Source organism: Crinia signifera, chromosome 3 (assembly GCF_055691185.1).
Source record: "Crinia signifera chromosome 3, ASM5569118v1, whole genome shotgun sequence".
NCBI lineage: Eukaryota > Metazoa > Chordata > Amphibia > Anura > Myobatrachidae > Crinia > Crinia signifera.
The window spans coordinates 215,304,703-215,330,394 of NC_139219.1; the positions used below are offsets into that span (position 1 = coordinate 215,304,703).

Genomic DNA, 25,692 nt, shown 5'->3' on the forward strand with positions numbered 1-25,692 from the left:
AACCCCACCCAAATCTAACTCTCTCTGCACATGTTACATCAGCCCCACCTGCAGTGCACATGGTTTTGTTCATTAGAGAGTGATTGTGCCTTTCCGAGTGAATCAGAATAACCCCCTCAGTGTATTGTATGCAATCCTGCCGTCCAGGAATTCACAGTAGTCTATGGGGGCCTTAAGACAGAACAAGCAGCAGTAAAAGTGATCATGTGGTCCATGCCAGTTACAAGTATATAGAGAGTGATAACTATATGCTGTTTCCCAGGGACTGAAAGTGACAGTGTCAGTTTAAGCATTTACAATAAAGTAATCCATTGCTTGTATCTTATCAGGCCTGATTTTCCACCTAGAGCATAATGTCTAGTGTTGTAGCATCCTATAAGCAGTTTACCACAGATTACTTGAGTTATACAAGGGTAGAGCCTACTACTACATTGGACCCCTTATAAGCGACAGACTGATTATATCCATTGTAAGTGACACACTGCAGGGATTAAGTCAATGGTCACATGAAGGACCAAAACTAGTGCTCTCAACGTTTCTTCTCTCCTTTAAATTAGGACAATCACCATAATTGCATCCAATTAGTTCAGTGTGAAGTGAATAACGAGGGGGCAGCGCTGCAATGCACATCTTGTCACTCTGAGAGAGGATGAGCCAATTCACACACCCACCCCCCTGTCCATGTGGACAACACACCTGGGCGAATATGACCTCTCTCGCCACACACACACAATACTTTTATTTTACATTTGCAAATAGCTAATAAACATTCATTCAGTGGTTAAACAAATGTGCTTCTATGCAATACCACCCCCACAGACACACAAGCGTTCTTCCCATCCACAGTGATGCTGTTAAACACAACAGTTGGGCAATGAATCACGTAATGGGTAAACTGGAAGTTTAATATAAAGGAATTGTGCAATTCTTTATAATTATGTGTAGAAAAGTATTTGCTATACAGGTTTTCTGTATGCAATAGTATTATAACATAGATGTATCTTTTTATTATCCTATATTTATACATGGCATATATTCCGCTGCAAAACTGTGAAGTGCTGTAAGATATGATGGTGATATAGAACTATATTTGGATATTTTCATTGTAATCCCAAATGTTCTGAGCCCTTGGGTCAGGGTACAAACGTCTGTCTTATTGTTTATAGTGGGTTAGAATGAACCTCTATTTCAAGCGATATCTTACAGTACACAAGTAACTGATACATAAAATATGGAAGTTAATCAAATAATTGTGCTAAAAGTGAACCATCAGTTCCACCATTGGTTCACAGTGGCCTTAGCCACTTAGGTATAGCTGAAATGGGGTCTGTGTCTTTTATAGCAGCTTTATGAGAGGATCAACGTTTTAAATCAAGTAAACATACATGTAAGCATAGGTGCCGATTCTGTGGGTGCCTGAGGGCCCGAGCACCCACGGAAATTGATGAGCACCCACCCGCTCAGCAGCGGCCCACCCGCCCATGTCCCACTGCACTCGCCCTCCCTCATCACTGGCACAGGTACTGTGTGGGCATTTAGTACCTGCACTGTGGGGGCATTTATGTATTTGGCACTGTGGGGGCATTTATGTATTTGGCACTGTGGGGGCATTTATGTATTTGGCACTGTTGCCATAATTTGAATATTGGAGACAACTGTGCTCCGTAATATAAATCAGTATTATTTTGTGGCCACGCCCCTTTCCCATGAAGCCACTCCCCTATATTTTTGGCTTGAGCACCCACCAGCAAAAACATAAATCGGCACCTATGCATGTAAGCACCCCCTCTCGTGATTCTGTGTACAGTAGCTTCCGTAAATATACCTTGAGCTTGTGCCACGCCAGATTTATGTAAGCTTTGATGTAATTTTATACTTACTTGGAATACACGTGGTGGACCCCTAAGATTGTACAGAAGGAGCACCGGGTTCAAAAGGATTAGAAAGACTGTGTTTGGGAACAATCCCCAAATAAATACTTATATTGAATATACATATCTGTGGGACTAATCGCAGTGTTTCATATATTTTGTTTTTTATGTCACCGGAACACGGGAGCTTTCGGACATTCCATGTTTCAGTATTGGGTGGTAAGGCTGTATACCATGGGTCTTCAACCTATGGCCCTCCAGATGTTGTGAAACTACATGTTTCAACATGCATTACCACAGTTTTCCTATAACAGCATGCCAAAACTGCCAGGGCATGCTGGGTAATGTAGTTCCACAACATCTGGAGGGCCACAGGTTGAAGACCTGTGCTGTATACCATTTAAATATTCATTATTTAATTCCATCATTGGGGTGCTTCACTACTCTTGTTTTACCTATTGTGTACCTATTGCTGACCTGGTCGGTAATACCAGGTTTGTAAGTGTTGAGCTGACCCGTTTTGGCGCCGAAACAGTATTACTCTTTCTGTATTGAACCTCTATTTCAAGCGATATCTTACAATATACAAGTAACTGATACATAAAATATGGAACTTAATCAAATAATTGTGCTAAAAGTGAACCATCAGTTCCACCATTGGTTCACAGTGGCCTTAGCCACTTAGGTATAGCTGAAATCGGGTCTGTGTTTTTTATAGCAGGTGAGTTGTAATATATCGAATAAAGTTTTCCTGGCTGTCATCCAATTATTTCCATCTTGAAATAGTTTTACTGTGCACTACAAGATCAGTGGTCACTGAAAGCCTGCACCTGCTGCTATTTCAAGACAACTTGGTCTAAATGATCTGAATTGATATACATATATACAGGGCCGGATTAACAATGGGCCTGATGGAGCTATAGCTCCAGGCCCACTCTCCAAATATGCACATTTTATAGCTGAGGGCCAGGGCTTTCCAACGAGCCCAGCCACACATCGCTAGCCCCCCGGGAACCGGAGATACCGCCAGGCAAACCTGGAACTTTTCCCCCATAGGATAACTTGGGACCCGCTAATTCCGACCTCCACCCGATTCCAACGGCTGCCAGTTCCCCCTCCGGCATCACAGAAGCTCGAGGTTGATCTCAGTCAAACCCAAATCGCTGGCCCTTCAATCTGATACCATATGGGTTCATTGGTTCTAGAGATATTGCGGGTAAAACAATTTTTTTTTTCATTTCTGAAATGTAATTTCATGGCTGTTCATGTTGTTTGAGGACAGATTTCTCTGGAACCAAACGGCCCAGTTTCACAGGACCAAAATCATTCGAAGCCTACATGTAAATGGGTCAGTTGGTTCTGAAGATATAGCTGGTTGTTTAAAGGAGTGCGGAGGTGGTTTTCTCTCCCCCTCACACCAGAAAATGCAGGGACTAGGCTGGTGTAAAAGGGGCCAGTCCGGGAATGTCCCTGCATGATCCTGGGACCATATTCCCGGGTAAGGTAAGTCCCTGCATTTTTTGGTGTGAAAGGGGTATTATTTCAAATAGCTGGGACATGCAGGTGCTCTGAATACAGTCGGGTAGCCCCCTGCTCTCTGCCCAGCTGTTAATGACTGTCATTTCTGCCTGGCAGCGGCTGTCCCCCAGTTACCACGAGCATCTATTCCCCTTGGCAATGAGCATGTAATCCCACATAGCAACGAGCATGGAACCCCTGGCAATGTGCATGGAACCCCTGGCAATGAACATGTAGGTAAGCTGCACTTATGTAGCGTCATTTTTAATAGGCATTATGGTGTTTGGCCTAATACGTAATGGAGATTATGGTGTGAGGCGTGTCATGTAATGGGCATTTCGGTGTAAATTTTTAATGCGCGCCTTAGGCGCGCAATGCCCCTGTTTATGAAGCATATTGTGCATTATTGCTCAATCTGTTTGGTATAGTGCAGGCATGTCCAAACAATGGCCCTCCAGCTGTTGTGAAACTACAAGTCCCATCATGCATTGCCACAGTTTTGCTATTAGGGAATGCTAAAACTATGTCAAGGCATGATGGGACATGTAGTTTCACAACAGCTGGAGGGCCACTGTTTGGACATGCCTGGTATAGTGTGTATATTGGCTCAATCCATGTGGCAAAATGTGAATTTTGCCTTAATCTGTGTTGCGTAATGTGAATTTTGGCTCAATCGTGTGAATTTTGGCTTATTCCATGTGGCATAATGTGTAAGAGGCAAGTACAGTATAAGGGGGTTACTATTGTGTTGCCTGATTTGTATAATGGGTATATGGTATGGTAAACTTTGGTGACCACATAAAAGGTGCTGAAATGTTGTCTACCAAGTTTTGGCTTTCAGTATTTTTTTTATGACTGGAATGCCGCCTAAACCCGCAAGTATTTTAGGACATCGGCATCCTGCGGGTGCACCTTTGGAGCAGACTACCCAACCAAAACACTGGTCATGCCTCCCACATTATTAGGTGCTGGCCACAACCCCTATTATTGTGCATAATAGGCCCTTGATCATTTTCAGCTCCAGGCCCATTTAGACCTTAATCTGGCTCGGCATATATATATATATATATATATATATATATATATATATATATATATATATATATATATATATATATATATTACCAAAATATGGTCTTGTTTCTACACTTTAATAATTTAACCAGTGTCTTATATCAACTTATTATGTATGCAAACCATGTAAAATAATACAGGTTGAGTATCCCTTATCCAAATATCTGTTATCCAAATTATTCCGAAAACCATAAATTCCAGAAAGTGATACAAACATATGATAAAAGCACTACTGGGGACATCTGTAACAGCACTACTGAGAACATGATATTTAACTGGCACTACTGGGGACATCTGTAACAGCACTACTGAGAACATGATATGTAACTGGCACTACTGGGTACATCTGTAACGGCACTACTGAGGGCATGATACTGGGGACATCTGTAACAGCACTACTGAGGACATGATATGTAACTGGCACTAATGGGGACATCTGTAACAGCACTACTGAGGACATCATATGTAACTGGCACTACTGGGAACATCTGTAACAGCACTACTGAGGACATGATATGTAACTGGCACTACTGGGTACATCTGTAACAGCACTACTGAGGGCATGATACTGGGGACATCTGTAACAGCACTACTGAGGACATGATATGTAACTGGCACTACTGGGGACATCTGTAACAGCACTGCTGAGGACATGATATGTAACTGGTATTACTGAGGACATCTGTAACAGCACTACTGAGGATATGATATGTAACTGGCACTACTGGGGACATCTGTAACAGCACTACTGAGGACATGATATGTAACTGGCACTACTGGGAACATCTGTAACAGCACTACTGAGGACATGATATGTAACTGGCACTAAATATGTGCAAGAAAAGATTGTTTGGCAATTAAATTCAGTATCTGAGATAGTACACAAACTTTGTTTCATGTTTTGAAACCTTGTTTTATGCACAAATAAAATATATTTGTGTGTATTTCATGTGTTTGATGTGTTTGTACAATATAAATGCAAGATATCTTAACATACATCATAAATATAAAAATATTCTGAAATATGGAATAATCCGTTATCCAAAATTCTTATGGTTCTGAGCATTTTGGATGAGGGATACACAACCTGTACTGGATCTAAGCGGCTTATTATTTATTATTTGAAGTTTATTGCTACCACACATTTTGTTGGCATAATCTGAAATGGGGACAATGTAGGGAAATGGGTTTTATGTTTTGCACTTGAAATATTATTATATTTTTTTTGTTTTTTTGTCTAAGCCTGATGATGTCACCAATATTTTTAACTATAGATAAGATTATACTAACAACATGGTACAGTTTAAATAAAATAACTTGCGCACCAACTGCTACTTTAGTCATTGCGCTATATTGTTCATTCATAATATCGTCCATGATCCACGGATTGTTTAATGTGTACCCAGCCTAAGAAATGCTATAAGCCCAAAAGTATATGTCTCTATCTGGGGCATAGGTTGCATAGTAAAAAGGATTGTTAGCTAAAAAAAACTTATTTAAATGTACTAATATATATTTGCAGAACTATGCAAAAATGATTTCTAAGATGTATCGCTATTAAAAAAAAAGTATATACATGTGTATATATATATATATATATATATATATATATATATATATATATATATTGAACAGGAATGTGCAGCACTCCACAGTCGATAATGCAAATCAGATGCTCTTTATTTCGACAACGTTTCAATATCAAACCGATATTGTCATCAGGTACAAAACATACATGTAAAATCTCACCTTAGATAGCCAGTGAAGACAATCAGCGGGGCAGGTGTGCACGCCGGAATTACGCCAATGTCAAGCATCAACTGCGCAATCCCCTGCAAGCACCACCCTTACCACTCATTGGCTGTACAGAGTGATGTTACCATAACCAAGACAACAAGTACAACAACAAAATTTAAAAACACATATGGATGGAACAATGCCATACATAGTATCATGTTCATACATAGGAATCTAACAAGTGTTACATACAGGTTCAATAAGAATGTATCAAAATTACAAAAAATACAAAAAATTACGGAACAATGCATATACATACTTAAAGGGTGCGATAACACCAGCCGGTGTCAATACTAAACTGCATACAATTTATAGTAACAGTGCTGACAACCCAGATTGTTCATTTAACCCGTTGGGGGTTAAAGTCCCCAACCGGGCTATCCATCTAGCCTCATATTTTAACAAAGCAAGTTTTCTATTCCCCCCGCGTATTGAAGCAGGGACATGTTCTATCATGCGATACCTTATAGTTGAAATATTATGCCTGGCATGTAAAAAGTGTCTGGCCACGGGTTGATCGCTCTTCCCCGTGGTCAGAGCACTTTTAATGGCGGATCGGTGTGCCGCCATCCGATCTTTGAAAGGTCTTTCTGTCTTGCCTATGTAAGATAGGCCACATGGGCATAAAATTTGATATACTGTATAACATGTGTTACAAGATAAGGTATGTCTTATAAACAACGTCTGACCAGTGTGGGGGTGATTAAATGTAACCCCTGGTAACATAAATTTACAAGACATACATGTACATCTGACGCATCCTAGCTTTTTATGTACCGGTTTGGCATTTGCAGGGGACGCGTTAGATTTAACTAACAGGTTACTCAAATTTTTGGAACGTTTAAAGTTTGGTATTTTGCAAACCCAGCTCAACATCGGACTGGACCATCGACCAATTATTTTTAACAATATCTGTGATCCTAGGGCTAAGTTGTGTATAGGTGGTAACCCATGGTAACAGAGCAGATTCATTTTGTGCCTTATCCTTGGGCATTAGGAGTGTGGCACGATCTAGTGACATAACTTTACTTTTAGTGGCCAACAATTCAGCTAATGGATAACCCCTAGCCAAGAAGCGTTTAATCATGGCCTCCATCTGGATGTCAACATCGATGGGATCAGACACAATGCGGCGTACACGTAACAATTGGGAATAGGGTAAGCTTCTAATAGTCGCTCTAGGATGGCAACTGGAGTACTCTAAAATGTTATTCCTATCTGTGCTTTTTTTAAATAAGTTGGTACTGATTTTGCCGTTATGTAAACTAATCGATACATCGAGAAAGCTAATGGTCTGATGACTGTAAGAAAATGTAAATTTAATGGGGTCAGAAGAATTATTGTGTGCAGTCAGGTATTCGCACAGGTCTTGTGGAGGTCCCTTCCAAAATATTAGGAGGTCATCGATGTATCGATTGTAGTACATAATTCTGCTAGAAATCTCAGGTTTGGAAAAGAAAAAACTCTCTTCAAATTCAAACATGAATATGTTTGCGTATGAGGGCGCCACCGCCGCCCCCATCGCAACTCCGATGTTTTGCACAAAAAATCGATCATTGTAAAGAAAAAAATTTCTAGTCAGAACCAGACCCATCAGTTCCAAAACTAGTTCGATGTTGGGACTATTGTACAATGGATTGTTCATTAGAGAACGTATTAAAGCAGATAGACCTGAACTGTGGGGAATAGAAGTATATAATGCAGCTACATCGATAGAAAACATACATATATGTTCTTCAAAATTAGGTAGATCAAGTAGATTGCGTAGTAGTGTATTAGTATCGAGCAAGTACCTGGGGTGTCCACGGATACAAGGCTGAAAAATACTATCTAGAAAGATAGACGTGGGTTGCATCAGTGAACCACGGGCAGCCACAATGGGTCTGCCCGGGGGATCACTGAGACTTTTGTGCACTTTAGGTATGCAATAAAACAATGGTACAATTGGAAAAGCAGGTAACAAAGCACCACATAACTCATCGGTGATCAGCTCAGCGGACAACGCATGCTGTAAAATATTTTGTAGCTCTCTGGTAAAGACGGGCGTAGGATCGCTTGTCAAAGCGGTATAGGTGGTCTGGTCGTCCAGGTGGACCATCACTTGGATGTGATATTTGTCCAAATCCTGGACGACCAGCGCCCCACCCTTATCCGCACCCCTAAACACCAGAGAGCTATTTTCAGATAACTTTTTAAGGACATCACGTTCATTTTTATTAAAATTACTGAACATCGCTACATTATTCTTAGCAGCTAGCTGTACCTCAGAATTAGTAATGCGGGTAAAAGTCCTTATAGATGCATTAAAGGATTGGGGATCAAATGATGACCTGGGCTGTATCTTTTTAAGCTGAGGAGGTAAAGGATCTTTGTTTCTTACCACCGGTGTATTGGGATTGGGCTTGTTAAAATGTTCTTTAAGTTGCAATTGTCTGGCCAGCCTTGCACTGTCAATGTCCCATTCCACTTTATTAAAAGATTTTGACGGTATAAAGGACAATCCTTTGGATAAGATTTTATTCTCTTGATCAGAGAGTTCGTAGGAAGAAAGGTTGATGACTAATTCTTCTGAGCTTTTGGGGTTTTTTTGCCACGTCCTCTTGCGGTAGTGTTGGCCGCCCCTCCTGGTGAACTTACGGGTTCGGCCAGTTGACGCCGTGTTTTCACCCCTAAAGGGGCCCTTTTAGTGTTATAAGCAGACTCAGCAGCATCACTACTAGATGAGTGAAAGTCGGTGGATGAATGATAATCACGCTGAAATCTGCCACGGTTGCGTCTAAAGAATGGCTTCCTGGGTGTTCCTTCTTGGTGTGGTACTGTCCACTGATACACCGTATTAAGTTCATAGTCCATATCAACCTTACTACGTTTGTCCTTTTTGAACTTTATAAGGTCTCTTTTATAAATTTGGATGCTTGCATTAAGCTTCTCATACCAATCTGTGGATGTGTCATTGGTCAGGTTTGCCTTGTGTGTGGTCTCAAATGTGGCGATTTTTTCTTTGCACAAATTCACTTCTTTTTTGGTATGCTCAATGATGAGGAGCATCCAATCGTAGGCACACATGTTGGCAATAGCCACCCACCTGCGGCAAACTCCTGGGTCATGTTTTCCTATAGATAATATTATACTAACAACATGGTACAGTTTAAATAAAATAACTTGCGCACCAACTGCTACTTTAGTCATTGCGCTATATTGTTCATTCATAATATCGTCCATGATCCACGGATTGTTTAATGTGTACCCAGCCTAAGAAATGCTATAAGCCCAAAAGTATATGTCTCTATCTGGGGCATAGGTTGCATAGTAAAAAGGATTGTGAGCTAAAAAAAACTTATTTAAATGTACTAATATATATTTGCAGAACTATGCAAAAATTATTTCTAAAATGTATCGCTATTAAAAAAAAGTATATATATATATACATGTATATATATATATATATATATATATATATATATATATATATATACATATCATTGCATCTCAATCAGTGGTTCCCATACTGATTGCCTCAGGGTACTTGCATTGGTGCCACAGGTTGGTTGTTCCAGGACCAAATCAAATTCATTATGATAGGCAATCCCGGATCTGGTGGCTGCCAATCATAACATTTTTGAGCAAATTAGAACACAACCTTGTACACCACTACATAATTGAACCTAAGGATGAAATATAAGCACAATTTACTTAATTACATTTTTTTTGCTGAATTTCTCAATAAGAACCTTTTGGCATAGGGGTGCTAGAAAAAAATGAAATAGTGTTTCCCATGCCTGGCAAGGATCCGTCTCTATCAAAATTCTAGACCCATAGCGCTTTTGCTGACAGACATAAAGATATATACTAAACTAATCACAAACAGGTTGAATCCATTAATCCCTACTGTGGTGACCCAGGACCAAGTTAAAGAAATCTATAGTGATTGATAAAATTGAACTTGTTAAAAAAAGTTGAGCAGGGTTCTCAACAGACGATTCTCAAAGCAGCACATGTGAACCTTGTTCTTCTTATAGTTTCATTAAATAGTTGTGTAATTATTTGTTAGTTTAAAAAAAGGTTCCTATATTACCCATATGCAAAACTGGTACAGTGCTACAAATGAATTAACTGAATATTAATCAAGCTCTAGAACTAGTATTTTGTACAACAACAATAGTATATAATCACTGGACACTACACATGTTTAGAGCCATTGTATTAAAGCCTTTGATAGTTAACCAACTAGTGGGTCATGACCGCAACAGTTATTTAGCCTGCTACATGTCCCACTGTTATTAGGTGGACGTTTCAATGACATGGAGGAATACTGTAGAAAGGTTTCCTTAGCGTAAGGGGAACATCATGAGATTAGGCTCCGGAAGTAAATAGGAGAGGGAGGGGAAGACGAGGAAGTGAGCAGTGCAGGCCCAGCATGGATGGGCATATACAAAAGAAGGATGCCTTTTTCTGCATAACAAAAGGGTGGGAGCAACCTCGACCAGCCCATCCAGATAAAATAAAAACAATGACAGAAGTACTGTAGGAACTTGTTTTGGTACTTGTTTCCTAGCACTGCGCCCGTCGTAGGTGATCGCATACCTTAAGTTATGCGATGGACGCGACCGACGCGATTTCAGGGCTATTTTTAGCCTTTTCCCCGACAATTAAAAAATCACGTCCATCGCGTCCATCGCATGCCTTAAGTTAAGGCATGCGATGTGACCGATGCAATGAACGCGATTTTACATAGGGAACAATGATAAATGGGCCAATGGACCCGAGTTTTCAATGTATACCCACCCTTATGGGTATTTTACATGAGAAATCCCCCCCCCCATTGTTAACGCCACCCCACGATGAACGGCAACCCGAAGCGTGGTGAGCGCAGCGAGCCCGCGAGGGGCGGCAGTACGCGTCCTCCGACCTTTTCATACCCCCACTATCCACGTCGGCATGGAGTTGATTTTATATAGTGTGGCGAGCGCAGCGAGCCCCTCGAGGGGACGCGTAATACCTGTGAAGTAATGCTCGTCCCCTCGCGGGGCTCGCTGTGCTCGCCACGCTTCGGGCTCGGTGGCTCACCACACTATATAAAATCAACTCCACGCCAACGTGGATAGTGGGGGTATGAAAAGGTCGGAGGACACGTACTACCGCCCCTCGCGGGCTCGCTGCGCTCACCATGCTTCGGGTTGGCGTTGATCATGGGGTGGCGTTAACAATGGGGGGGCATTTGACCCATCAGGGTTGGGAAACAATAAAAATTGGGGTCTGGGGGCCATTTAACATTGGGGCCAATGTAAAATCGGGTCTCAGGGACCATTTACATTGCTTCCAAAGTAAAAATCACATCGATTTGGTTGCATGCGATGCGATCAACGCGATTTCGGGGGGTCCCGATGGACACAATTTTTATCGCTGGCGCCGTACTAGGAAACAAGTACCCTTGTTTTTATCACGTATGTGACCTGTTTGATAAACTATGTAAAAAAGACCATGGGCGAAATGTAATACGGTGGGATTTTTTAGACATGTGCGATTTTTGGGTAAAAACGGCCGAATTTGCACGTTTTTCAAAAATCGCACATGTAATAGGGTGCGATTCGCGGCAAAATCACACTAAACTAAAGGTTACCAAAAATCACAAAAAAATTAGACCAGGTTCTGACAGAACCATGCACAGATCATTGTGCCTGCCACCAGCCAATGATGGTCCGGGAAAACCCCCATGCCAGACCATCATTGGCTGGTGGGCGGGCCTAAGTCCCGGTCTGTGGGCGGAGCCCCAGATGTAAACAGAAGACCGGACCTTGGGAAGAATGCTGCAGGGCTCCCGGAGAAGCGCTGAAGATGGCTGGTGAGTATGTTTTCTATCCACAGCTACCTCAGTGGATTCTACAGGACAAGGGGACTGATCTTCTATCAACATACAGTAGGTGAGTATTGGATGAATGGGCTCCGTGTGAAATAAAGTTTTACTGTAAGTGTATGTGTGTATTTATTTACCTATTTGTGCTACTGTGGGACTACAAGTCTCAGCGGGCCCTTTATGGCCCCACATGCTGGGACTTGTGGTTCTCCAAGTCCCTGCATGTGGTGCAGGCTTGCTGGGACTCGTAGTTCCACAGCAGTATACAATAGTTTTTCTATCTTTTTACACCATTTATCAGCTCGATGCCCACCGCCCAGGGGCATTGAGGAAAGCCCCGGGCTTCAGCATGGGCAGGTAAGTTCTGGAGGGGGGGACCCCTTCTTTGGGGGGGGGGTCCCCACTCCCCCAGGACCCCTGCTCATGCTGACTGGTCAGGGGGTGAATGCTTTGGGCAGGGGGACTTGTATAAAAAGTTTCCCCCCGGCTGTGGCATTACCCTGCTGGCTGGTTGGGCTCAGTGCTGGTTCTTGAAATACGGGGGACCCCTAGTCTTTTTGTCCCCCGTATTTTGGGAACCAGGATCGGCCCTTGAGCCTGGTGCTAGTTTTATAAAATCCAGGGAACCGCAACTTGTTTGTCCCTGTGATTTTATGAAACCAGGACTGAATCTTTGAGCCCGGGGCTGGTTATGCTCAGGAGGAAGGACCCCACACCGTTTTTTGTTTTTTTTTCGGGTTTTTTTCTACACAAAATCGCATGTTTTAAAATGTGCACATTTTCATGACTTAAAAATCGCCCGAAATCGCACTTTTTTGCAGTGAATTCGCATCTCGTTAAATATGCAAATTTGCGGCAAACAATGCTAATTTTTTTTCAAGGTGCGATTTGGTGCGATTTTTTTGCAAGTAAAAAAATCGCACCCTATTACATTTCGCCCCATATGTTAATAACAATGAAAATAAATTAAAAAGAAAAAAAAGAGACTACATTGGCCATGGGGCCCCGGCACAACCCAGGGGCCGGTAGGATCAACCCCCCCCCCCCACACACACACACACACACACAGGATTTGTGACCTGCAGCCCCCCCAGCGGGCCGCACAGCGGCAGTGGCACCCCCTTGGAATCATTGACTCTCCACCCCACCCCCACCCCACGCTGGCCTTCCCTGCAGGAAGATGGCACCGCAAATGGCTGCCTATGAACACTGCACTCAGCCTTACGTAACCCTGTGTCTCCCATGTGATAACTGTACTGTCTCTACTATAATCTGTGCTGTCCTTGCTCATACTGTATTTTTGTGGTAGTCAAATATTCCCTATTTACTGTATATTGCCACGCATTCAGGCATTAATATATTTGAGGGAGGTGCTGCCCAGGAATTAATGCAAACATGTTTCACAATGTTTCACATTGTATCACATTGTTCTTAATATATTTCGTGGCTTTTTTAAGATGTAATCATTAAAAGTTAAATTTTATTGTACTTTTTCTTGAGACACTTCATGTAAGTAACAGATTGCTGAAATAAATGTATAAATGTCAATCTAGAGTGCCCCTCATACTGTTACCTACCTGGCTGCTGCAACGACCAGTGGTGTCGCTGATTGGCTGCCTAGGCACTGTACAGCACAGGGGTATATGTTCCCTGTGTGATAACTGTACTGTCCCTGCTTATATTGTTACATACCTGGCTGCTGCAGCGACCAGTGGGACTGCTGATGGCTGCCTAGGTGCTGTGCAGCTCGGTGGGCATGTGTTCCCCCCCACATGTAATCTCTTAACAAATGGATGTAATGCCCCCCCATCCCCCATCCCTGCTCGATGCTGCACTGTAATCCACAAAAAATTCCTAGTGTGTGCAAGCACACATGGCCAATAAAGTTGATTCTGATTCTGATAAAGTAAGATTGTGCTGTTTGGGGAAACCTCAGGCAGTGGTCTTGGAGAGGTCCCTGGCAAAGGGTTTTGGATTATTGTACCCAGAGTGGGACAGTCCCCAGGACTGTTTTAGGTGTCCATTATCTGGCATAGCTATCATTATGGACACTACACACAGGGCCGGCAACAGAAATTTTGGGGCCCTGTACAATGATATTTCTGGGGCTCCCCCACCTAATCCCAAATCCACACAACCCTCTTCTGCATGTGCCTTAACCTTTCGCTGCTCCAGATCCTGCTTTCAGGTGCGGACTTCTCTCGTTCTCAGTCCTGCTGGCCTGGCTCCTGCTGCTGCTTCCTGCTGGCTCCAGCTGCTGCTGGCATGTCACTTTCACAAAAGAATGCTGAGCACTTCGAGCAGGCAGGGCAGGTCTTTCGCAGAGTGCGGAACAGACGACACGCACAGTAAAAGTACAGGAGCCAGAGACTGAGGGCGCAGCACCAGCAGTGGGTAAGGCTGTGCGCCTGCGGCACCAGGCCGTGCTCACACACAGAGTAGATTGCTCTGAGCGCCAAGTGGCAGGGCGCACACACAGTAGATGGCAGTGGCACGCAGTGAGTCAGTCAGACTCAGCCAAAAACAGATGGTGCACAGTAGACGGCCGGCCCGCAAGGGTCACTGACAGGCCAGCTAGTACAGGCAGTGGCCGTGCCCAGGAATGGAAGCTCTGGGGCCCTTTATATCTCTGGGGCCCATCACACTTGTCCCCCTTGACCCCCCCTGTCGCCTGCCCTGACTACACACACAGCAATGTAGGGCCATTTTCTGAGCCACGTGTGTAGGCCCCATAAAGTTGATGAAGTAGGGTGACATATCTGAAACTTGGAGATTGATAAATTGGAGAAGTTGCCCAAAAGCAGCTTCTTTCATTTTTCTAGCACAGCCTGTAAAACAACAGCTCAAAACTAATTGGTTGGTAGTTTATCACTCCCCAAGATTTGATAAATCACCAGCCTATGGGGAAAAAAAATCAAACATAAAAAAATCAAACATATAATAAATCCTGAAAGCATATAAGTAAAGTAATAATGTATGAATAACTATTACAGTATCCATTCCAGAAGTGATTAACTAGTTCACAATACGGACATAATACCCACTGGGGTAGATGTATGAAGCAGTAATAAGGTAGAAGAAGTGATAAAGTGCTTGGTACTGTATCATGTCCAATCAGCTCCTAACTGTCCCTTTTTAAACCCAGCCTGTAACTTAAATGCCAGGAGCTGATTGGCAGGTGATAAAGTACCAAGCACTTTATCACTTCTCCCTTATCACTGTTTCTTACATATACCCCATAGTTACAAAACACAAGTAGGTTGTTTGGTGAAATCACCATTTAGCAGAAATCTCATTCACTGTGGTTATATAACAAAGTAATGGTGCGCACACACTGGGCGATGTATCATTGTGGTCACAGCCCAGTCAAATTTTGATAGGTGTCTGATCTGATTGAAATTTCCTCATCATTTGACAAGGCAGATTTAAAATGGCCACCAGCTTTAGGTATTGCATTTCCAGAGAGTAGCTTTTTAATAATTTGTTAATGGTGAAAAACTTTCATGCTTGTAATGGGAAATGTGATCTGGATGAATAAAAATGAAATAAAAAAAATACTGGGCGCAACCCGGGGATGATAATGGTGTCAGTGATCGGCCATTTGTGTCTAAAAAGACCACAGGCTGATCACTATGCAAAAAAAATTTTTTTTTACATTTGATCACTCCATCAGGTATGGGTAATTTGTACCTGTTTCCCCCATTTCAGTGCCACTTGATGTATTCAACTATCGCATTGTGGATTGGAGTGATTTTATCACATGACATCCACATCTGAGATGTGGATTGAGATAAATATGCCAGTCATTTTTAGTGCAAACAATTAAAAGACCTGTCATGTGTCAAGATTCTCCCAAATCAGCATGAAACTAATTAAAGTTCTTAAATCATCCAAAAAAATGAAATGACAGATGTAATGATAATTATTTCTAAAACAACTACAGTATGTGAACCAAAAACACAATTCAGCTATTGCTTACAATATTAAAATATTAAAATGTTGTCATCCGTCATAGTGGCATTTGCAGTAGCTACAAATGTTTTTGGTGGCATGTCATATTTGTGGAATTTGCATTGCATCATATAAATTAATTATATGTATTAATGAAGCCCTTTGTATGTCTGCTATTACCCAGTCGTGTGTTATTACTGCTTTCCCAATTATAAAGCACAATAAAATTTGCTGATGCTGTATAAGTAATGTTAATAAAGAATAACATCTGATTTATTTTTGTTTTATTTCTTTTTCACACTGTTTTATAATGTAGACTGTGGATATTTGCTTAGTGTACATTACTAAAACATATCTAAAGCCCCATACACACTAGATGCAAATTTAAAAGATATAATTTAGAAAAGCCTTCTGAGCTATATCTTTAAAAAAAACTACTAGTGTGTACACTCAGCATTGTTATAAATGTGTACTTCCGGAGCATCAATAACCCCTTGAGTGGTGGGATTTGCTGGGACAAGACAAACCTACCCAGGTAGGTTTGTCCTACCCCAGCAATACTCACAACTTAAGGGAAGCAGCCAGTCTCGACTCCCCCCTCCTGTCGCTCTCCCCCCTGTTCCTGACCTCCACTCTCCTGTGATCCGTCAAACTCCTGCCGCCCCCCCCCCCACCTTACAGCATGTGTTCCCAATGCACAGACTGCGAATAGTTGATTAACATAAACATCCATTTGCATGCTGGGGGGGGGGGGGGGGCACCTACATCACACTTGCCTGTCTGACCCTCTCCATGCGGGAGAAAATGCTCTGTTCCTGGACTTCCCTGGTAATATGTGATTGCCATCACCTGTGGGGAGCTAGGTACAGGTGTTTCATCACAGGTGATGGCAATCATACATTACCAGGGAAGTCCAGGAACAGAGCATTTTCTCCGGCATGGAGAGGGTCAGGTAGGCAAGTATGACCTACATCATTCGATGGTGCCACCCCCCCCCCCCCCCCCCCACCACCACCACCACCGCCATGCTCTCGTGGCAGCCTCAACGCCATGAAACACTGGACGTTCCCATATGGTAATGGGGCTGCCCACCATCCCACGCCCCTCTCCACCCCACGCCCGCTCTCCTGGGTGCATGCAAATGTGCAGAAATGGGCTGCAAACATATTCTGGTTGTGAAGCAACCAAAATACCCTCCAAAATAAGAGCTGCGGGGAGACATTCTCTACCGGCCTGTTACTGGCTGTAAGCATGATCATTTCAGTATGGCTTATAGCAACCAGTCATTATTTTATGAAAGCTACCTGCTACACAAAACAGTAATGTATACTGTTTTTTTTAACCATTTTGATGCAATATAAATGAATGAAAATGGTAGTTACCATGCTGACAATATATAGTCAACATGGAAACCTACATACAGTGAAATATTTTACATAAACATTTATTATTAATAATAATAGCATGTGGATTGGTTATAATATTGGTCTATCAGAATGATTTTCTCTCTCTCCTTAGGGAAACCTCTGATTCATTAAATGCAGAACTCTGTATAGCTGTCAATGCCCCCTCACTGAGCCTAATTACTTGTTAGCAGAACTCTGCAAAGCTGTCCATGCAACCTCCCTGAGCCTTATTATGCGTACACAGAATTCTGCATACTGTAGCTGTCAATGTGCCCTCACTGAACTTAAGCCATGTGAGGGACCCAGACTCCTTGAGTCACAAGTGGAGTTACGCTCTGTTTCTGAGATCTGGGATATAGAATCGACCGCTAGTGGTCGACGGCGTCTAGTTATATGACTAAACTTGGTCGACTGTGTCTGGACAGACAGTGAAGGGAGATCGACGCCTTTGAATGGTCAATGGGAACGTTGGGTACTTGTGTATTATCTGGACGCCCGATTTTTTAATCTTATGTCATTGTACAACCAAAATCGGCCGCATCGCATGCGATCAGATCGCATGCATTGCGACGCGATTGGACCCGATTTTTAATTGTACAGGCACCCAGATGCCTGATTCCTATGTTAAATGCCCCCACAGACCCGATTTTTGATTGTACACCCACCCTGATGGGTAATGACTATGTCAAATGCCCCCCCATTGTTATCGCCACCCCGCGATCAAAGCGAACCCGAAGCGTGGCAAGCGGCAGCGGTACGCGTCCTCCAACCTTTTCATACCCCCACTATCCACGTCGGCGTGGAGTTGATGTTATACAGTGTGGCGAGCGCAGCGAGCCACCGAGCCCAAAGCAAGGTGAGCGCCGCGAGGGGACGGATTTTTACATTGTACAAAAATCGAAAATCGGGTCCCATCGCGTCTCATCGCATGCCTTAACTAGTGGCATGCGATAAAAAAAATCGGGCGCCCAGATATTACACAAGTACCGAACGTTGTTGACAGTAGCAAGGTTGTCATGAGTTTTTCATGTTTTTTGGTGCCGAATGTCATAGGGGCCCCCATGGACACTTTATATGTGTACAGTGTCCCCTCGCATGGCTCGCTGCAATCACCATGCTTCGGGCACACTATTATAGTCTAACTCTATGTCGACTTGGATAGTAAAGTATGCACCAAAAACATGAAAATCCTAGGAACTGTCGATCACGTTCCTGACGACCATTCACTGGCGCTGATCTCCCATCACTGTCTATATAGACGTCATCCACCAAATTTAGGCATACAACTAGATGCTGTCAACTAGTAGTGGTCGACTAAGTTATTATTGACCTAAACATGATGATTTCGCCATCCAAGATTGGTATAACCCATAGGGCCTAATTCAGCAAGGATTATGATCAGAGGATTTGCAATCCATTTGATTAGCCAACGACTGCACATGCACAACTTTTGTATTGCACATGCGCAGAATAACTATCCATATGCATATAAATTGCGGTGTATTTGCAGTTTGATTGACAGAAAGCCAGCAAATAGGGGTGGAAACACAGCGTTTTCAGGGTGTGTTTGTAAAAACGTAGACGTGCCCTGTCTCTGACGTCAGTGATCGCCACTTCCAGCTTGGTTTTTATGATAGCCCTAGATTGGCGTAGATGGAAAAAACGGTTCAGTGGTTCAGTTGAGAATGGATAGTTATTGGCGATGCATTTCCAATTGTGCAAGGGTTTTTTTTTCTGTATGTCTGGGTGGCGGCTTTCTGCTGGAGGACCACTGCGGATTCTCTGATTAGCGATCCATGTTGAATTGGGCCCATAATTTGGTTTTAGAGCATGCACGGAATGAAAAGACGTAAGATACTGCAAATGGACTTAGATTTAGCTCTGCTTTAGACCATTTATTAATGAGAGTGTTATATTATATAAGCTTTTGTTTTTAGTTTCTGCTATATTTTTAAGACTTTAATAGAGCCATACTGTAGTTTGTAATTGTAAAATAATGGCCATTAGCACCTAGGAGCCCTCATCTACCAGATAGAGTTGACCTTCCATTATCATTGTAATTAAATTGGCTGCTAAGCACAACATTTACATTGAAATTCACTTTTAACTGTATTCTTGTTGTACAACTTGAATGTGTAAACATGTATATAACATATATAGGAAATTGCTTTGTCCCGTTGTGTATATGTAATTATATGGCATTATACAACACAGTTGGGGACATACTGATTGAGGCTCTAATGGGATCGAAATTCAGGTGTGTAGTGGGAGCACTTCCTGATCAATAGACAAAGCTACTCCATTAACAACACCTGAAGCTAGTAAACAAGCACAATTAATAGTGATTCACATCAATCTGACCAAGTGAGTGGGAACAATCCACACAGAAGGTGTATTAGAAGTACAAAGATCGTGGAGTTGAATGTAAGTGCACATGTGTGTCTTTCTTAGGGCTGTTTCACACAGTACGGTTCCTGCCGCACGGTGAAATCCCGTACGGTCAGGGAGCCGCGCCGCACTCAGAATTTTATAATGGCAGGGATGGCCACAGCCCGGCAGCCGTCCCTTCCAGTGGGGGGATCCGGCTGCAGCCGTGCGGCCGGGCCGTGGCCGTCCCGTGTGAATGGACACTATTGTGTCCATTCACAACTGCTGAGTGCGGCACGGCTCCCTGGCCGTACGGGATTTCACCGTGCGGCAGGAACCGTACTGTGTGAAACAGCCCTTACAGTTGTCACACTGCGCAGACATGCAACATATGCCAGTACATGGAGTTGTATGTAACACTTGCCATCCCTTGCATACAGTATTGTTACCTGGTGGGTGCAGGTATTATACAATTAAGAAATGAAAATGCAAACTATCCACAATATACACCTACATAGTGTATGAGATATGTCTGACATTTGTGTTTTCTCACATTTTTAAAGGAACCTTGCTATTGAACCAAGGGTTAAAGAAGAAGATAATGCAATTATCTTCTCCATTAACACCCATTTCACAGAGTATCACACAGTAGGGAGCAATCCATAGCCACAAATATCTAAAGATGTGGCCTACAGAATGTGCTTCTCACTGCATAGGAAGTTCTGTAGGAGCCAGTGTCCCTGCGGGCACTTATTATATTCGCCAGAAGTGATCCCCTATTGCAGTGCGGTCCTGGGTGATAATAATGCGCCCAGATCACATTAAATATATAATCAATAACATAATAATGTTAAAGACTCCCCTATAAAAGTGTACTTCTATAGCGCATTTCAGAATAGTGAAATTTGAAGAAAAGCCTTATATTTCATGTAAACTTCAGGGATAGCGGGACATTTTCCCATCAGTCCCTGCAGGATCTTAAAAAAAAAAATGCACGTATGTCCAGTTTCAGCCTTGTAAAGTAAGTGACTGAGCATTTGCAGAAGAAGAAGCAGAAGGGTTTGTTTTGGGATTTCTAAAACCAAAGCCATTTATAACTTTGTATGAGGCTGCGTGATTATCGATAGTCTTGCACATGTGTAAGGCTCATGGATGCACGTGCGAGGCTATCCTGCTATAAACTCCAGCTCCTTTTTGTGATCACTGGCCGTTTGCAGGGTGATTGACAGGAAGCTGTTGTTTGGGGTGGTAACAGGCCATTTTCTGGGAGTTTCAGGGAAAATGCAGGTGTGCCCAGGCATTTTAGAAGAAGGCGTATTACATCAGCTCCGGCCTGTTTCTTTCGCAGCAGACGAATAAGTCCTGGGCTACGTACAGACTGCACACGGTGGAAAAATCATTCAATGGCGAGCGACTGGCAAATGGGTTTGCAGCTATTCACAGATCGGTGGTATTTTCACAAGCTGCGCTAAACAATTTGCACACTTGTGATTGCGATTTTCAATCTGGCGGGGCAGCGTGCACCTGATCGCTGGGTTCCTCAAAGTAGCAGCTGTGCGATCAAGTCTGAAACAGTCCCATTGCGTTACTGCAAAGTTTCTTGATGAACAGCGGTGATAAATTGCATCAATATTGGCCAATAATATTTGGGACGCTATTGACAATAATACTGAATTAATACCATAGGGAGAGTGATATATGAAAATCGGCCAAAATGTGATAGATTAAATACATACAGATAGTGTCTTATGAAATACATACAGTGATATACTGTATAAGATATACACAGAGTGCTATATGAATTACATACCGGGAGAGATACATGGAATAATTATGGAGAGTGTATTATAAAATACATGCAGATAGTGATATATGTCATACAAACAGATTGATATATGAAATAAATGTAGAAAGTGCTTATTACATACTGCATGTGTAGTAAGGAGCTGTCTATGTAAGAAGACCTCTGTGCATCAATCAGAGGACACAGCAAGGTATCAGTGTGAAAGTAACTGTTCCTATTACTATGTAAATAAATGATAATGGAGTTATTGTGTAAAGGTGTTCATCATTGTCAGTGTGATTAGTGGTGTGTTTTACAGTATGGGATTGGCTGTGTATTGCTGATCACTCAATGTGTTTCAGATGAAACCTATGTGAAAGTGTGTGCCACTGTCACTTCATGCTATTATCAGTTAAACATTCAATTCATTTTCAGGATCTTGAATTCGTCTTGACCCCAGACATTAATGAAATCCTTATACATAAAGTCGTAGGGTTTTTATATCTAATCTCCATAAGGATAAGGATATTGAATAGCACTCAGTGTTTGAAGCCTAACCTCTTTTGCCCAGACTGTATGGACAGCAATGATGGGGAAAATCGCTGGGCTGAAAATCGCTCAGTGCATGCACACTGAGTGATTTTCGTCCTACTGGGCGATTTTCCCAGGGACGCTATGGAAAGCCGTCCACCCTGTTGCTCATCTGCTGGTAATACCAGTGGATGCCGTTGATGATGCGGGAGTACGCATCAGCGCTCACCTCTCAACGCTGGGCCACACACACTGGGCGGTTTGTGAGCTGAAAGCAGGTCAAGCGGTAAAACTGCGCTGCTTTCAGCCCAAAATTGCCCAGTGTATATGGCCCTTAAGTAATGGGATCACTATTATTGTGGAAGAAATTAGGTTAGGCTTCAAACACTGAGTTGCTATTCAATTAGATAAAATATCCTGGAGATTTGATATAAAAAGTCCTACAAAAAAATCAGATAGATAAAGGAATTGTACATAATATCATTTGTATACTGCAAAGATAGTCATGTAGGCTATCTATTTTATATACCTAAACTGATGGTATGGAATTAGGATTGGAGATGTTATACAGTATTATACTGTAGATGCTGCCTCTGTGTGATTATAGATAGATGTGAACTTACATATTGTAGATATGGCAATTTGATACTTGCTCCATCAAACAGAAGTATAGGCTGAAATGAATGTATGACAAGAAATAGTTCCCAGCTAAAAGCTGCAATATAAGGTCCACAGGTCCCAAGACCAGCCATTTCCAGCCAAGTCTGCCACCACCACAGCGCTAATCCCTTATACAAACATTCCCATATGCTTGCTACAATGGAAAGTCATTTCCTCACAATATCAACTCATTTATCACCCCATTTGGACCTATTGCAGAATCTTAATTTTTTACTTTTCATATTAGAGTCATAATATATAAATTATATGAATTAGTAGTAGAAACAGAAAGCAAGAAAAGGTGTAAAATTATATGTTATTCAGGCTGAGTATCCCTTATCCAAAATGCTCAGGACTAGAAGCATTTTGGATAAGGGATTATTTAGTATTTCATTATATTTATATATTTCAATGAGGTGCCCATGTGTGAACACAAAATGCATTTATTTTGTATAAACACATCAAACACATGAAATACACCCAAATATATTCTATTTGAGCATGAAACAAGGTTTCAAAACATGAAACAAACTTTATGTACTATCTCAGGCATTGAATTTGAATTCTAAGCAATCATTTTCTATTCAGTGCCAGTTGCATATCATGTCCCAGAAGTGCCAGTTACATATCATGTCCCAGAAGTGCCAGTTACATATCATGTCCCAGAAGTGCCAGTTACATATCATGTCCCCAGTAGTGCCAATTACAGATGTCCACAGAAGTGTTTTTAGCACCAAAATAAAGTAGATTCCGGAAACAATGATGTTCGGAATAATTTGGATAACAGATATCTGGATAAGGGATACTCAACCTGTATACAAAACTAAAGTGGTTATAATCCCAACTGTAAAGTGGAATAATATTGCTGGTGCTAAATAAATAAGTCATATACAGGACATGTTAGTACATTGTGTATTTCTGCCATATTACAATCACTTTTTCCAATACATATCCTGTTATATTATTATTATTATCTTTTTTACACACGATCATTGCAAAATGTTGGTTATATGTATTAGTAAAACATGTCTTGCAGTCAACTTATTTATATTTAATTTTAGAGGCCTAGTATTCACACATCACATAGTAGTATTCCCAATAAGTGCACAGATATAACATGCCTACAAATCTTCTGTACAGATATAATCCATATTTATGGCAGTTCCACATTGGAAGTGATTGTGTGAGATAGAGGAGGAATACAGACCCATCTACCATCATCAGTTGTGTGTCTAACCCCATAATTGTATACTGTACAGTATAAGGTGGAATTATTCTCCCAAGTGTTCTCTTGATCTTGGTGAAATATTAAATGATGTATCCGTTCCTTTCCTCAGCACAATTATTGTTGTAACTTATGCATTATTCTTTTATTTGTGTGCAATGCATGTGCTGCTAATACTGTATATCTCCCCATTCCCATGCCACTCTGCTTATAGTGTAGTAGCATGTCTTTCTGTGTATGTCTCCTTCCATTCCCTCTGTACTCATCCTTTCCCCCACCTCTTCCTCTTTCTCTCTCTCTCTCTGTATCACTCTCTCCCCTCTCTGCTGCTCATCCTCTCCCCTCTCTCCTGGGTGGGTCCAGGCTGAGTCAGGATGCTGTGTGTGAGTGTGTCGGGGTGGGGGGGAGCCCGGAGTCCCCGCTGCGCCCCGCTGGGCTATTCAATGTTGTTAACAGACACTTTCCTCGGGCTGAGACCCCGCTGGGCGACTCATCAACTCCCTGAGTGACTGCAATATACTTCGGCAAGATTGGAGCAGGGGCCGGGGCGGGGGGGCTTTGTTTGCTAGCAGCGCCCCCGCCTATAAATCCAGCTCTTGACCCACTCAGCTATCAGAAGATCTATCTGCTACATGACTGTGCCCTCTGGCAGGGTGACCCGGTGCAAGGAAGCAGTTATCTGTAGGGAGAGTGGCACTGAGTGTGGCACAGGGGAAACTTTCCTAGAATTTGCATGGTAGGCACTGAGCAGGCTGACAGGTAGTGTGTGAGAGCAGAAGGTACCGGATTTATTTTTGGGGCGATCATGGAGAGGGCGTGTGCCTACCTGATCCTGCTGGCTGCCTGGATATTGGCTGCTGGTGCTTCTCGTCGCAAGCTCCTTCTACCCATCAAACCTGAGCAGGATCCTATGCCGTCCAAGTTACAGATAGGTAAGTGCTGGGGATACTCAGCAGGTGAGGAGGTGCAATGTCTGGGTCCAAATGTGGGTCTCAGTGCAGGAATACTATATATTGCACATACCAGTGCTCTGTGCCCCCCTGAGTTATTGGGGGGAGAAGCTGGGCTATTACTGCAGGGATAATATACTGGGATATTATGTCACAGTAATGGCACACATACAGTAGGAAGAGAATTGCTTATTAGTTGCAATAAGAGAATATCTATGTAACTATATTACACTCTGCTCCCCACATGCCAGAGCACAGTCAGTCAGCTCCAGTCAGATATTCAGGGTACTCAGCTTTCTGTCACATTTCCCACCTTTAAGTCTCAGGAAATTGCTGTGTAAAATAAGTAAATGCCAGCTACTAGCAGTGCCAGCTACTCTGGTTCTCTTTATTTGGATGAACTGCTTTTGGCTAATATAAATTTTTTGTGAGCATAGGAATTTATTATACGTATTGTTAGTTTCTAGCATTGTTTGTACACTGGTTTTCTCTGTCAAAGACCAGCTTTCAGCAACATGTGGTAGAGCTACAAGTCCCCCTAAGACCTCATACTGGCAGGGTTGTTGGGACCTGTTGTTCCATAGCAGCTGGAAAGCCACCTATGTATACACAATACTGTCTCTCAGCTGTTTTGCCAAGTTGGCTGCCTGCTCCTGTTTGTTTGTTTGTTTTGTATGGCATAGAAGTTGCTCTGTATGCATGCAC

At 42.4% G+C, this 25,692-nt stretch overlaps 1 protein-coding gene across 5 annotated transcripts in view; it reads left to right on the forward strand.

Moving 5' to 3' along the window:
- CHRD (chordin) overlaps positions 1-25,692 on the forward strand; it is a 204,489-nt gene that overhangs the window by 164,630 nt on the left and 14,167 nt on the right. For 2 of the 5 annotated variants that reach the window (XM_083177386.1, XM_083177387.1), the window contains exon 1: positions 24,384-24,969. The exons of the other annotated variants lie outside the window; for them this stretch is intronic. In XM_083177386.1, the coding sequence (XP_083033512.1) occupies positions 24,843-24,969 (127 nt within the window). In that variant the 5' untranslated portion in view covers positions 24,384-24,842. Of the gene's footprint in view, positions 1-24,383; positions 24,970-25,692 lie in introns of those variants that run through there. 5 annotated transcript variants of the gene reach the window in all.